The 17057-nt window shown below is 41.6% G+C and overlaps 1 protein-coding gene across 1 annotated transcript in view; it reads left to right on the forward strand.

Moving 5' to 3' along the window:
* Positions 1–17057, forward strand: part of TMEM8B (transmembrane protein 8B) — a 156389-nt gene that overhangs the window by 82430 nt on the left and 56902 nt on the right. Inside the window, exon 5 of the mRNA XM_053699635.1 lies at positions 8857–8953. Within this exon, the coding sequence (XP_053555610.1) occupies positions 8857–8953 (97 nt within the window). The remainder of the gene's footprint in view (positions 1–8856; positions 8954–17057) is intronic.

A 17057-nucleotide genomic window follows, 5' to 3' on the forward strand; every position in this document is an offset into this window, starting at 1 on the left:
TGTATAACAGAACATATAGCGCTGTGACTTATGTATAACAGAACATATAGCGCTTGTGACTTATGTATAACAGAACATATAGCGCTGTGACTTATGTATAACAGAACATATAGCGCTGTGACTTATGTATAACAGAACATATAATGCTGTGACTTATGTATAACAGAACATATAATGCTGTGACTTATGTATAACAGAACATATAATGCTTTGACTTATGTATAACAGAACATATAGCGCTGTGACTTATGTATAACAGAACATATAGTGCTGTGACTTATGTATAACAGAACATATAATGCTGTGACTTATGTATAACAGAACATATAGCGCTGTGACTTATGTATAACAGAACATATAGTGCTGTGACTTATGTATAACAGAACATATAGCGCTGTGACTTATGTATAACAGAACATATAATGCTGTCACTTATGTATAACAGAACATATAGCGCTGTGACTTATGTATAACAGAACATATAATGCTGTCACTTATGTATAACAGAACATATAGCGCTGTGACTTATGTATAACAGAACATATAGCGCTGTGACTTATGTATAACAGAACATATAGCGCTGTGACTTATGTATAACAGAACATATAGCGCTGTGACTTATGTATAACAGAACATATAGCGCTGTGACTTATGTATAACAGAACATATAATGCTGTGACTTATGTATAACAGAACATATAATGCTGTGACTTATGTATAACAGAACATATAGTGCTGTGACTTATGTATAACAGAACATATAGCGCTGTGACTTATGTATAACAGAACATATAGCGCTGTGACTTATGTATAACAGAACATATAGTGCTGTGACTTATGTATAACAGAACATATAGTGCTGTGACTTATGTATAACAGAACATATAGCGCTGTGACTTATGTATAACAGAACATATAATGCTGTGACTTATGTATAACAGAACATATAGCGCTGTGACTTATGTATAACAGAACATATAATGCTGTGACTTATGTATAACAGAACATATAGTGCTGTGACTTATGTATAACAGAACATATAGTGCTGTGACTTATGTATAACAGAACATATAGCGCTGTGACTTATGTATAACAGAACATATAGTGCTGTGACTTATGTATAACAGAACATATAGCGCTGTGACTTATGTATAACAGAACATATAGTGCTGTGACTTATGTATAACAGAACATATAGTGCTGTGACTTATGTATAACAGAACATATAGTGCTGTGACTTATGTATAACAGAACATATAATGCTGTGACTTATGTATAACAGAACATATAGTGCTGTGACTTATGTATAACAGAACATATAATGCTGTGACTTATGTATAACAGAACATATAGCCCTGTGACTTATGTATAACAGAACATATAATGCTGTGACTTATGTATAACAGAACATATAGTGCTGTGACTTATGTATAACAGAACATATAATGCTGTGACTTATGTATAACAGAACATATAGTGCTGTGACTTATGTATAACAGAACATATAGTGCTGTGACTTATGTATAACAGAACATATAGCGCTGTGACTTATGTATAACAGAACATATAGCGCTGTGACTTATGTATAACAGAACATATAGTGCTGTGACTTATGTATAACAGAACATATAGCGCTGTGACTTATGTATAACAGAACATATAGCGCTGTGACTTATGTATAACAGAACATATAGCGCTGTGACTTATGTATAACAGAACATATAGCGCTGTGACTTATGTATAACAGAACATATAGCGCTGTGACTTATGTATAACAGAACATATAGTGCTGTGACTTATGTATAACAGACCATATAATGCTGTGACTTATGTATAACAGACCATATAATGCTGTGACTTATGTATAACAGAACATATAATGCTGTGACTTATGTATAACAGAACATATAGTGCTGTGACTTATGTATAACAGAACATATAGCGCTAGGACTTATGTATAACAGAACATATAGCGCTGTGACTTATGTATAACAGAACATATAGCACTGTGACTTATGTATAACAGAACATATAATGCTGTGACTTATGTATAACAGAACATATAATGCTGTGACTTATGTATAACAGAACATATAGTGCTGTGACTTATGTATAACAGAACATATAGCGCTGTGACTTATGTATAACAGAACATATAGTGCTGTGACTTATGTATAACAGAACATATAGCGCTGTGACTTATGTATAACAGAACATATAGCACTGTGACTTATGTATAACAGAACATATAATGCTGCGACTTATGTATAACAGAACATATAATGCTGTGACTTATGTATAACAGAACATATAGCGCTGTGACTTATGTATAACAGAACATATAGTGCTGTGACTTATGTATAACAGAACATATAGCACTGTGACTTATGTATAACAGAACATATAGCGCTGTGACTTATGTATAACAGAACATATAGCGCTGTGACTTATGTATAACAGAACATATAGCGCTGTGACTTATGTATAACAGAACATATAGTGATGTGACTTATGTATAACAGAACATATAATGCTGTGACTTATGTATAACAGAACATATAATGCTGTGACTTATGTATAACAGAACATATAGTGCTGTGACTTATGTATAACAGAACATATAATGCTGTGACTTATGTATAACAGAACATATAATGCTGTGACTTATGTATAACAGAACATATAGTGCTGTGACTTATGTATAACAGAACATATAGCGCTGTGACTTATGTATAACAGAACATATAGTGATGTGACTTATGTATAACAGAACATATAATGCTGTGACTTATGTATAACAGAACATATAGCACTGTGACTTATGTATAACAGAACATATAATGCTGTGACTTATGTATAACAGAACATATAGCACTGTGACTTATGTATAACAGAACATATAATGCTGTGACTTATGTATAACAGAACATATAGCGCTGTGACTTATGTATAACAGAACATATAATGCTGTGACTTATGTATAACAGAACATATAATGCTGTGACTTATGTATAACAGAACATATAGCGCTGTGACTTATGTATAACAGAACATATAGCGCTGTGACTTATGTATAACAGAACATATAGCGCTGTGACTTATGTATAACAGAACATATAGCGCTGTGACTTATGTATAACAGAACATATAGCGCTGTGACTTATGTATAACAGAACATATAGCGCTGTGACTTATGTATAACAGAACATATAGCGCTGTGACTTATGTATAACAGAACATATAATGCTGTGACTTATGTATAACAGAACATATAATGCTGTGACTTATGTATAACAGAACATATAATGCTGTGACTTATGTATAACAGAACATATAATGCTGTGACTTATGTATAACAGAACATATAATACTGTGACTTATGTATAACAGAACATATAATACTGTGACTTATGTATAACAGAACATATAATGCTGTGACTTATGTATAACAGAACATATAATACTGTGACTTATGTATAACAGAACATATAGCGCTGTGACTTATGTATAACAGAACATATAGTGCTGTGACTTATGTATAACAGAACATATAGCGCTGTGACTTATGTATAACAGAACATATAGCGCTGTGACTTATGTATAACAGAACATATAGCGCTGTGACTTATGTATAACAGAACATATAGCGCTGTGACTTATGTATAACAGAACATATAATGCTGTGACTAATGTATAACAGAACATATAATGCTGTGACTAATGTATAACAGAACATATAATGCTGTGACTTATGTATAACAGAACATATAGCGCTGTGACTTATGTATAACAGAACATATAGCGCTGTGACTTATGTATAACAGAACATATAGTGCTATGACTTATGTATAACAAAACATATAATGCTGTGACTAATGTATAACAGAACATATAATGCTGTGACTAATGTATAACAGAACATATAATGCTGTTACTTATGTATAACAGAACATATAGTGCTGTGACTTATGTATAACAGAACATATAGCGCTGTGACTTATGTATAACAGAACATATAGCGCTGTGACTTATGTATAACAGAACATATAGCGCTGTGACTTATGTATAACAGAACATATAGTGCTGTGACTTATGTATAACAGAACATATAATGCTGTGACTTATGTATAACAGAACATATAGCGCTGTGACTTATGTATAACAGAACATATAGCGCTGTGACTTATGTATAACAGAACATATAGTGCTGTGACTTATGTATAACAGAACATATAATGCTGTGACTTATGTATAACAGAACATATAGCGCTGTGACTTATGTATAACAGAACATATAGTGTTGTGACTTATGTATAACAGAATATATAGCGCTGTGATTCATGTAATGGTGTGACTGCTTATTGACTCACTGCAGTGATTGTGACTCATGTAATGGTGTTACTGCTTATTGACTCACTGCAGTGATTGTGACTCATGTAATGGTGTTACTGCTTATTGACTCACTGCAGTGATTGTGACTCATGTAATGGTGTGACTGCTTATTGACTTACTGCAGTGATTGTGACTCATGTAATGGTGTTACTGCTTATTGACTCACTGCAGTGATTGTGACTCATGTAATGGTGTGACTGCTTATTGACTTACTGCAGTGATTGTGACTCATGTAATGGTGTTACTGCTTATTGACTCACTGCAGTGATTGTGACTCATGTAATGGTGTGACTGCTTATTGACTTACTGCAGTGATTGTGACTCATGTAATGGTGTTACTGCTTATTGACTCACTGCAGTGATTGTGACTCCTATAATGGTGTGACTGCTTATTGACTCACTGCAGTGATTGTGACTCATGTAATGGTGTTACTGCTTATTGACTCACTGCAGTGATTGTGACTCATGTAATGGTGTGACTGCTTATTGACTTACTGCAGTGATTGTGACTCATGTAATGGTGTTACTGCTTATTGACTCACTGCAGTGATTGTTACTCATGTAATGGTGTGACTGCTTATTGACTCACTGCAGTGATTGTGACTCCTGTAATGGTGTGACTGCTTATTGACTCACTGCAGTGATTGTGACTCATGTAATGGTGTGACTGCTTATTGACTTACTGCAGTGATTGTGACTCATGTAATGGTGTTACTGCTTATTGACTCACTGCAGTGATTGTGACTCCTGTAATGGTGTGACTGCTTATTGACTCACTGCAGTGATTGTGACTCATGTAATGGTGTGACTGCTTATTGACTTACTGCAGTGATTGTGACTCATGTAATGGTGTGACTGCTTATTGACTTACTGCAGTGATTTTTACTCCTGTAATGGTGTGACTGCTTATTGACTTACTGCAGTGATTGTTACTCATGTAATGGTGTGACTGCTTATTGTCTCACTGCAGTGATTGTTACTCATGTAATGGTGTGACTGCTTATTGACTCACTGCAGTGATTGTTACTCATGTAATGGTGTGTCTGCTTATTGTCTCACTGCAGTGATTGTGACTCATGTAATGGTGTGACTGCTTATTGACTCACTGCAGTGATTGTTACTCATGTAATGGTGTGTCTGCTTATTGTCTCACTGCAGTGATTGTGACTCATGTAATGGTGTGACTGCTTATTGACTCACTGCAGTGATCGTGATTCATGTAATAGTGTGACTGCTTATTGTCTCACTGCTGTGATTATTACTCATGTAATGCTGTGACTGCTTATTGACTTACTGCAGTGATTGTTACTCCTGTAATGGTGTGACTGCTTATTGTCTCACTGCAGTGATTGTGACTCATGTAATGGTGTGACTGCTTATTGTCTCACTGCAGTGATTGTGACTCATGTAATGGTGTGACTGCTTATTGACTTACTGCAGTGATTGTGACTCATGTAATGGTGTGACTGCTTATTGACTTACTGCAGTGATTGTTACTCCTGTAATGGTGTGACTGCTTATTGACTTACTGCAGTGATTGTTACTCCTGTAATGGTGTGACTGCTTATTGACTTACTGCAGTGATTGTTACTCCTGTAATGGTGTGACTGCTTATTGACTTACTGCAGTGATTGTTACTCATGTAATGGTGTGACTGCTTATTGACTTACTGCAGTGATTGTTACTCCTGTAATGGTGTGACTGCTTATTGACTTACTGCAGTGATTGTTACTCCTGTAATGGTGTGACTGCTTATTGACTTACTGCAGTGATTGTGACTCCTGTAATGGTGTGACTGCTTATTGACTTACTGCAGTGATTGTTACTCATGTAATGGTGTGACTGCTTATTGACTTACTGCAGTGATTGTTACTCATGTAATGGTGTGACTGCTTATTGACTTACTGCAGTGATTGTTACTCCTGTAATGGTGTGACTGCTTATTGACTTACTGCAGTGATTGTTACTCATGTAATGGTGTGACTGCTTATTGACTTACTGCAGTGATTGTTACTCCTGTAATGGTGTGACTGCTTATTGACTTACTGCAGTGATTGTTACTCCTGTAATGGTGTGACTGCTTATTGACTTACTGTAGTGATTGTGACTCCTGTAATGGTGTTACTGCTTATTGACTTACTGCAGTGATTGTTACTCCTGTAATGGTGTGACTGCTTATTGACTTACTGCAGTGATTGTTACTCCTGTAATGGTGTGACTGCTTATTGACTTACTGCAGTGATTGTTACTCCTGTAATGGTGTGACTGCTTATTGACTTACTGCAGTGATTGTTACTCCTGTAATGGTGTGACTGCTTATTGACTTACTGCAGTGATTGTTACTCCTGTAATGGTGTGACTGCTTATTGACTCACTGCAGTGATTGTTACTCCTGTAATGGTGTGACTGCTTATTGACTTACTGCAGTGATTGTGACTCATGTAATGGTGTTACTGCTTATTGACTCACTGCAGTGATTGTGACTCATGTAATGGTGTGACTGCTTATTGACTTACTGCAGTGATTGTGACTCATGTAATGGTGTTACTGCTTATTGACTTACTGCAGTGATTGTTACTCCTGTAATGGTGTGACTGCTTATTGACTTACTGCAGTGATTGTTACTCCTGTAATGGTGTGACTGCTTATTGACTTACTGCAGTGATTGTTACTCCTGTAATGGTGTGACTGCTTATTGACTTACTGCAGTGATTGTTACTCCTGTAATGGTGTGACTGCTTATTGACTTACTGCAGTGATTGTTACTCCTGTAATGGTGTGACTGCTTATTGACTCACTGCAGTGATTGTTACTCCTGTAATGGTGTGACTGCTTATTGACTTACTGCAGTGATTGTGACTCATGTAATGGTGTTACTGCTTATTGACTCACTGCAGTGATTGTGACTCATGTAATGGTGTGACTGCTTATTGACTTACTGCAGTGATTGTGACTCATGTAATGGTGTTACTGCTTATTGACTCACTGCAGTGATTGTGACTCATGTAATGGTGTGACTGCTTATTGACTTACTGCAGTGATTGTGACTCATGTAATGGTGTTACTGCTTATTGACTCACTGCAGTGATTGTGACTCCTATAATGGTGTGACTGCTTATTGACTCACTGCAGTGATTGTGACTCATGTAATGGTGTTACTGCTTATTGACTCACTGCAGTGATTGTGACTCATGTAATGGTGTGACTGCTTATTGACTTACTGCAGTGATTGTGACTCATGTAATGGTGTTACTGCTTATTGACTCACTGCAGTGATTGTTACTCATGTAATGGTGTGACTGCTTATTGACTCACTGCAGTGATTGTGACTCCTGTAATGGTGTGACTGCTTATTGACTCACTGCAGTGATTGTGACTCATGTAATGGTGTGACTGCTTATTGACTTACTGCAGTGATTGTGACTCATGTAATGGTGTTACTGCTTATTGACTCACTGCAGTGATTGTGACTCCTGTAATGGTGTGACTGCTTATTGACTCACTGCAGTGATTGTGACTCATGTAATGGTGTGACTGCTTATTGACTTACTGCAGTGATTGTGACTCATGTAATGGTGTGACTGCTTATTGACTTACTGCAGTGATTTTTACTCCTGTAATGGTGTGACTGCTTATTGACTTACTGCAGTGATTGTTACTCATGTAATGGTGTGACTGCTTATTGACTCACTGCAGTGATTGTTACTCATGTAATGGTGTGTCTGCTTATTGTCTCACTGCAGTGATTGTGACTCATGTAATGGTGTGACTGCTTATTGACTCACTGCAGTGATTGTTACTCATGTAATGGTGTGTCTGCTTATTGTCTCACTGCAGTGATTGTGACTCATGTAATGGTGTGACTGCTTATTGACTCACTGCAGTGATCGTGATTCATGTAATAGTGTGACTGCTTATTGTCTCACTGCTGTGATTATTACTCATGTAATGCTGTGACTGCTTATTGACTTACTGCAGTGATTGTTACTCATGTAATGGTGTGACTGCTTATTGACTTACTGCAGTGATTGTTACTCATGTAATGGTGTGACTGCTTATTGACTTACTGCAGTGATTGTTACTCCTGTAATGGTGTGACTGCTTATTGACGTACTGCAGTGATTGTTACTCCTGTAATGGTGTGACTGCTTATTGACTTACTGCAGTGATTGTTACTCCTGTAATGGTGTGACTGCTTATTGTCTCACTGCAGTGATTGTGACTCATGTAATGGTGTGACTGCTTATTGTCTCACTGCAGTGATTGTGACTCATGTAATGGTGTGACTGCTTATTGACTTACTGCAGTGATTGTGACTCCTGTAATGGTGTGACTGCTTATTGACTTACTGCAGTGATTGTTACTCCTGTAATGGTAGGATGATGGCTACAACACTTTGTTTAAAAGACATAGAAACATGTTGGCTGCCACTGTGTATTCACTCCTTTATTTTTTTCTTCTCAGACATCTATACAAGGAGAGAACCTCACAGTTTTTGGCTGCCTGAATCATGGAGTCCCTCTGATCTCAGGGGATGCTGCTGTGATCAGCTGCCAGACAGGTCAGTCCCTGGAATGGCTTTAAATATTGTTTGTAGGTTCTACAAAAAAGCTATAAATCAAATGTATGTAATTGTGTAAATAACCGTATGATTATGTGTAATGTCAGTAATCATCATATGTTAGTTATATACTGTGAGGGACTGCCTGGTATCGTTACTGGGTACCTCCGCCAAATGGTGCCTCCTGCCCTTTAAACCCCTCTAGCAAACAGAAAGCTGACACCAGCCCTTTATCTCAAACAAAAGATAGGACTCAGGTTGAGGTGAAACCAAAGGAATAACTCACACACATTTATGCATTTCCAGGGACAATCCCTCTTCATTGGAATCTGGGTAGAACAATAGGGATTCCTGTAAGCTATAGTGCAAACATACCAAAGCTAAATCCTGCACCTGGGTACATAGACCCTCTATTATCAATAATCAGATTAAGCTTATTGGAGTCTGCATGTCTGGGTACATGTTTTACTAAATTAGATAAGCCAGCCGGATGGGGTTTAAAAGTGACCGAAACTGATTCCACAGACCCGGCTATGTGTGGGGCGGGTCTCCGCTCTGAACAAAGTATGTCTCCAGGGAAACTAAGCACCACAGGGTTCCTGAGGGTCCCATTGCTGGGGAGAAAAGAGCCAATTGCGGTAAGGAAACCTGTATTTTTTGGTAACCGCCATAGGTGTCTAAAAGTGTCCAAAAACAGTTCCAGTAGGCCGGTTGCCTAAAGTGCACCTCAGCCGCTCCTGCAGAATCACTGTTCTGGTACTGCCTGGCTGCATCTCGCAGGTAGTCACTCCCGGCCAGTAAAAGGTGTTACGGTACCAACTGTGTACCAAGGGTTAACCCCAGATGAACAATGTCCTGCATAGACAATCAGCAATTCACAACCCAGCCAGTTTCAGGTTTAAAACAGAATGACAACTTTATTTGAAGGCAGCACACAGATTTATACAGGTTTTTGACCCCCCCTCAGATGGGGGTTGAAAGAATGTTGTACATTAGATAAAAGGGAGAAGCGCCCTTGACATGATACAATAGAATTATATTACTTAAATACTTTACTTAGGCAGATAACAACTTAAACACATTTGGCTTGTCTTATCACCTAGCGTCTGTTCTCTGAGGGTGATTAAACAATGGCCTGTTTATTACTTAAATGTAATTATAGCACACAATAGCTGAGGCCAGAAAACCTGTCTTTAGAAATTAGATTCTTAAAGCTAAACACAGTTAACTCTTTCAGTCCTGACAGAAGGGTCTGTCACATAGCTCCCCCCTTGTGGAACACTCCGGCAGACCCGGCTTGACCCTTTTGCGGGTCAACCTGGGGATGACCGGACTAGGAGGTGGTAGGCATGTCAGTTTGCTGGGACAATCCATCTGTATTCCCGTTATGAGAGAGAATCCCTGTCTGTATAAATAAGGGTTCAACCTCTTCAGTGCCCCGACTAGGGCTAAACAGTCCTTCAAAATATCATCGGCTTCTTTACGTGGTTTTTGTACCTGCTCTTTATAGGTATCCACAATCCCTTCATACTGACATAGGGTGCCCTTGAGTTGCTGCACCTCCCTATGAGCCAGCGTCAGCTTCTCCTCCAGTGTCACTAAGTTTGTCCTTAATGTTTCATGTTCCACTCTCAAGCTGGTGTTTTCTGCAGTCTGTCGGTGCAGCTTGTCTAGCAGAGATTCCTGTTCTAAACGTGCTTTTTCCTCTGCACTCCTCTTCTCTCCCGCTAGCACTGTTACATGATTATTTAACGTGACCATTTTATCCTCTACGTGACTCTTCTCCTTCATCAGCGCATTGTAACGTGACTCCCACATATCAATAGCGGATAGAGATTTACTGAGCTCAGCGTCCTGGGGCTTAGCAGCAGGGGGGTCAGTCTCTGCTGCACGGATCTGAGCACGGGTAGTCACAGGGTTAACATCAGCGGGACCCATGGGAGCATAGGCAGAAACAAGGGGGACCAAGGTATTTCCAAGGAGAACATCAGCTGGTAAATCCTTCATGACCCCCACATTCACAGGTCTAGCGCCCCCTCCCCAATCCAAATGCACCCTGGCAACAGGCAGGCGGAACACAGTGCCCCCTGCTACCCTCACTGCCACAATGTCTCCTGTGTGCTGTTTCTCAGACACCAAGTTCTTTCGAAGCAAGGTCATGGTAGCACCAGTATCCCGTAGACCACTGACCTCCTTCCCATTCACTTTAACCAGTTGCCGGTTATTCCGGTGGGCAGCTTGCACAAGGTCTGCCTCATGTAGGATGCCCCAGCATTCTTGCGCCTCTACATAGCGGGCCGCAGGCTGAGGATTACGTGGGATTCCGCTAGCGGGTCTTCTCCAGGACTGTGCTTGGTTCGCTGCGTTTAGGGGACACTCTGGTCTTTTGTGCCCTAGTTGCTTACATCCAAAGCACCGAATAGGTTGTGAGTAGCCCCGCGAATTGAACCAGGCTCTCTGAGGGTAGTTCGTGGCCCGAGACCGTGTGGTATAGCGGTGCGCTGGGGGTTGGTAACTGGCAGGTGCTGGGGTGACTGGGGGTCTGTACTCCACTCTGGCAGGGGGCTTAGTGGTAGCAGTGTCCAGTTTGCGGGCATCCGTATACTCATCTGCCAAGCGAGCCGCTTCATGCAGGGTGGAGGGTTTACGGTCCCGAACCCACTCTCGAACTCCTGCGGGTAACTTGTCGAAGCAATGTTCCAACAGGAATAGCTGCAGCACCTCTTCCCCAGATATGGCTTGGCACCCCGCTATCCAGTGAGCTGCTGTGCGGTGCACCTTACATGCCCACTCAAGGTAGGAATCTCCAGCTACTTTAACAGTGTCTCTGAACCGCCTCCGGTATGCCTCCGGTGTAACCGCATACCTGGAGAGCAGAGCCTCTTTTACAGTATTATAATCCCCGACTTCCTCATCTGGAATGGCCCGAAAAGCCTCACTGGCCCGGCCGGATAATTTTCCGGATAATATCATGACCCAGTCCTCTGCGGGTACCTTGTGTAGTGCACATTGCCTCTCAAAATCCGCAAGGTACACATCAATCTCTCCTTCTGTTTCCAGGAAGTTTTTAAAAGCTGCAAAATTTACTTTTCTCTTTTCCACTGGGTTTGCTGCAGCGCCGCTTTGGCGAAGTAGGTTGGCCTCCACAGCTGCTATGACCCGGTCGATAATTTCGGCAGATGGGTTGGGGCCATAATATGCCAGTCTTATTTTAACCGCCCGATCAAAGCTTGCTTCTTCAGGGGTTCTGTCTGATATGCTGGGCCCATTGGTTCCTTCTGTCCCTGGTACTCTTTCCATCTTAGTCAGTATTGTAATAATCCCCCTCTTCCTGAGGTTACTGGCTTGTGTAGTTGCTCTTCTGGGCGATAAGGATTCTCCCGTCGCTTGCCACCAATGTTACGGTACCAACTGTGTACCAAGGGTTAACCCCAGATGAACAATGTCCTGCATAGACAATCAGCAATTCACAACCCAGCCAGTTTCAGGTTTAAAACAGAATGACAACTTTATTTGAAGGCAGCACACAGATTTATACAGGTTTTTGACCCCCCCTCAGATGGGGGTTGAAAGAATGTTGTACATTAGATAAAAGGGAGAAGCGCCCTTGACATGATACAATAGAATTATATTACTTAAATACTTTACTTAGGCAGATAACAACTTAAACACATTTGGCTTGTCTTATCACCTAGCGTCTGTTCTCTGAGGGTGATTAAACAATGGCCTGTTTATTACTTAAATGTAATTATAGCACACAATAGCTGAGGCCAGAAAACCTGTCTTTAGAAATTAGATTCTTAAAGCTAAACACAGTTAACTCTTTCAGTCCTGACAGAAGGGTCTGTCACAAAAGGGTTTCCAGTACTGGCTCCCCTCCGTGCCCTGACTGGACAAATAGGGTAAAATCCCTGGTCTCTTCCACGGGCCATAATCAGTGGGCAGGAGGCTAGCCCACAGCCCCCTCCAGAAGCCACAGTGACAGTAAGGTTTGTCACATACCCCCCTCCAAAAGGAGACTAACTAGATCCCAGACCTCCCACTGGTCTAGACCTGTGTTAGTCAGGCAGGAAAAACCCACAACAGTCTCCCATTGGAGTGTTGATCTCCACTGCTGGGCAACTGAGCCGATAGCCCAGTCTCCCGGACACATACACTACCGCTAGGGAGCTGAGCTGACTGCCCAGTCCCCCTGATGCCTGTACCGGGGCTGGAGTGCTGGGCTGACAACCAAGGCTTCCAGAAGGCTCATCCGACAGCTGGGAAGGTACATCCCTGGGGTGATGTGGGAAGTGTAGCCGAGGGGATGAGCCAGTTGCTTCATCTCCTGGACCCTCGTTCAGCTGCTGGGGAGATGAGCCTCCCACTCCCTCTCCCAGACACTAACTCTGGCTGGGGATGGGAAACGGTGTCTGCCGCTTCTGGATCCTTGTACTGCCACTGAGGAGACGCTTCTCGGGGATTGGCTCCCAGACTCCCGTTGGGGAGTGGGGACTGCTTCCTCTGCTTCCTGGTCTACAGACTGCCGATGGGGAGATGTCTCTTGTGGACTGTCCCCCTATCTCCTGCGGCCGGTGAGGAGATTACCTGGTTGCTACATCTTTCACTTGCTGGACAGATGCATCGCCAGTACGGTCTCCCAGTCTCCTGGACTGTTGCCGGGAAGATGAGCCCACTGCTGCATCTCCCAGATCCCCTCCTTTCGCTGGGAATCATAGGCGGCTGTTGTCGCTCCCGAGTCCTCACACCGCTGCTGGGGAGTGAGGACGGATGCCTCCACTCCCTGTGTACTCCCACTGCTGCTGGGTAGACACTTCCCAGGGTCTCCCTGGTTCCCGGACTCTTGGTGCCGCTTGGGGTGATGATACAATTTCTCCCTCCCCCAGACCTCTGACCAGCTGAGGGGCAGATGCATCCCTCCATCTCATCTCACCATGTGCATAAACAGGTTTGTTGAGATGGGCCAGTATTTGCTGCATGCGCAATAGGAGCTCTTCTTCTGTAGCTGAGGGGGGAAGAGCACACTGTGACTCTGCCCTATTTCCGACACTTCAGCCAGGACTTCAGAGCTGTCGGCTGGTACTTCCTGATAGTCCCAAGCAAAGGGAGCTTTGGATGGCTGCTGAGCAGAGTCTAGCAGCCATCGATAGGCGATCTCCAGCTACCATTCCTGAATGAACAGAGCCTCTAAATCTTCCTGAGCTCAACACACTTCTGAGATGCCCAGCAGCCGGTCTCTGTAATCCAGGATTTCCTCCCACTGCCACTTCAGGTCAATCCTGAAGTCAGTGTCCGTTGACAGTTTCCATACAACAGCCAAAAGCCACTGTAGCCAAAGCCTTCCATCGGGCTGTCATCCATGGTCCAGGGGCACACTTGGGCTACATACCAGCGGAGGCTCTGTAGCTCTCATCCAGCTGCATCTCTTCCCGGACCAGCCTACTCAACTCGGCAGTCCACTCTTTGTGTGGTTGTTCTCCCAGGAACAATGCCTGCACCTTTTACTGTGCCCAGTACCTTTCCCTGAGGGTGGGGAAAATCTTTCCTTGGCTGCGCTGCTTTCAGTCTAGCGCTTCTTTCCAGAGTTGCCGGCGGATGGAGTCATACTAATCCAGCAGGACCTGTTCTGCCACTGGTTCCCTGTGTTGCACCTGCATCTCTCGCAACCTCTTTTTAAATTTGTCTTCCATGGCTGCTTGTGTCTGTCCTGCTCCTTTCCTGCTAGCTGGACCTCGGATCCCGTACTGCAGGAAGCATCCCACGACTTGCCACCAATTGTGTCTAAAATTGTCCGGTTGTCTAAAGTGTGCCTCAACCGCTCCTGCAGAATCACTGTTCTAGGAACTGCCTGGCCACATCTCCCCGGTAGTCACTCCCAGGGCCGCCACTAGAAATTTTGGGGCCCCTGACTTAACCATTGATCAGGCCCCCCCCCCCTCCTTTGACATGTGCAATTTTTGACCAAGTGAATAAAACGTATATGCACTTTATTCTTGATGGTCTATTTAAACTTGGAAATGTTGTAAAGGTAGTAACATACAAACACACTGATACACGCATACACTGAAACACACACACACACACACATAATGATTCACATATAGACACTCTAGCAGACAAAGAAACACACTCAGACACAGACACCCAAACAGAAACTCAGCACTTGTTTACATTGACCTGACAAGTAATGAGGTAAACTACAGTTTTGTAAAAAAAAAAAGGAGATTTAGAAAACAAAATATGGAGTTCTGATTATCTTTTTTGCAAAGGAAGATGCCAACTAAATGATGACAACAGCATGCAGTGGATGAAAGGAAGGGCCCTGAACTGACAAAACAATAATTTAAAGGTTAAATGGTGGATTGGTGACTTCCGGAAAGGTCTCATTTGTCTCAAAGTCTGTAGAAAGATGTGAATAATCAGTAGTAAGGTCAAAATGTCCTAAAAAGGAACAGACAATGGACACACACACACATAACAAACTCAAACTTGCACATACACCCAAGGAAACACAGACAGAGAGCCTCAGAAAACACACAAAGACATACACACACACAGAGACACCCACAGAAAACACACAGAGGCACCCACAGAAAACACACACCCTCACAGAGACATCCACAGAAAACATACATACATACATACATACATACACACACACACCCCTCATAGAGACATCCACAGAAAACACAGACATACATACATACACACACACACACCCTCACAGAGACATCCACAGAAAACAGACATACACACCCACCCTTACAGAGGCATCCATAGAAAATACACAAAGACAAACATACACACACCCTCACAGGGACACCCATAGAAAAATCTCAAAGACATATGCACACACCCTCACAGACATCCACATAAAATGCACAAAGACATACACACCCACCCTCATAGAGAGACCCACAGAAAAAAATACATACACACTCATAGAGACACAAACCAAAGACATAAACACAGACACCCACAGAAACACTCACAGGAGGAAACATTTATGCACCTTGCATCCCCTAAATCAACAGTGTGTGACATGCATGATAAAAAAATTGCAGAAATTAAGACATCACTTTTTAAAGAATCATATTTGTAAATGTGCAAACAAAAATAATTCTGTGAATTCAAAATTGTACATTACTTTTAAAAGGTTGACATATGTTTGTTTGATTTTTCCCCAACCAAGAGCACCACTTCAAATATAGTGTAAAAATGTTCCCATCTGTCAGCTGTACTTATGGATTTTGAAAATGCTGTACTCTATATGGTCTTGGTGGAACCATAAGCTGTGGTACTCATACCATTAGATCTGGTTAAAAACAGGATTTAGGCTTGTTATGTATTTCAAAATTAAGTCAGCTGTAGTGTAAACTGAACAGTTTTAAGTTAACCTGTCTCATTTCAAACACTGGGCAATCTTAGTCTGAGAGTATAACATGTTATGCAGATGTAAAAATCTTAGATAAAATGCCTACTTGCATCTGGAAAGTCCTTGCATGAAGGGGCAGTAAACTGGAATGTTATATATATATATATATATATATATATATATATATATAAAATGCATATCTGCCAAAAGGGTACCTACCATTTGTGTATTGAGGAGGAAACATTTCTGCATGGTTTTAAATATAGAATTTCTACAGCATTGTCAAATAATCATAAATACACTGCTGCTAAAAAAAATGTGTTTTTATGGACCCCTGTCCCCACCATACAACTACTACCACACTGAAGTTACAATCCGAAATTGCACAAAAGAAATAAAAAACATTTGCTAAGTAAGTCCTACCTCCTCTGCAAATGAAAGTGATCTGTCATCTGACTCAGGCACACACTGTACAAACAAAGTGCCAAGTTTGTCTCACACTGTGCATAGTGGTTTAGTGCACATTTAGAAATCCTCTCAAATGATAATACTTTACTCCTTGTAATAACATTTCCCATGCTCAATTAACACTCTGCTGTAGTATCCACTGGTGGCTGCCAAAAGTTCTTGCCTCATGGGGCCCCCCTGGCCCATTGGGCCCCTGACAGTAGTCACCCCTGTCACCCCTTGATGGCGGCCCTGGTCACTCCCGGACAGTAAGAGAATTTC

This window comes from Bombina bombina, chromosome 2, assembly GCF_027579735.1.
Source record: "Bombina bombina isolate aBomBom1 chromosome 2, aBomBom1.pri, whole genome shotgun sequence".
NCBI lineage: Eukaryota > Metazoa > Chordata > Amphibia > Anura > Bombinatoridae > Bombina > Bombina bombina.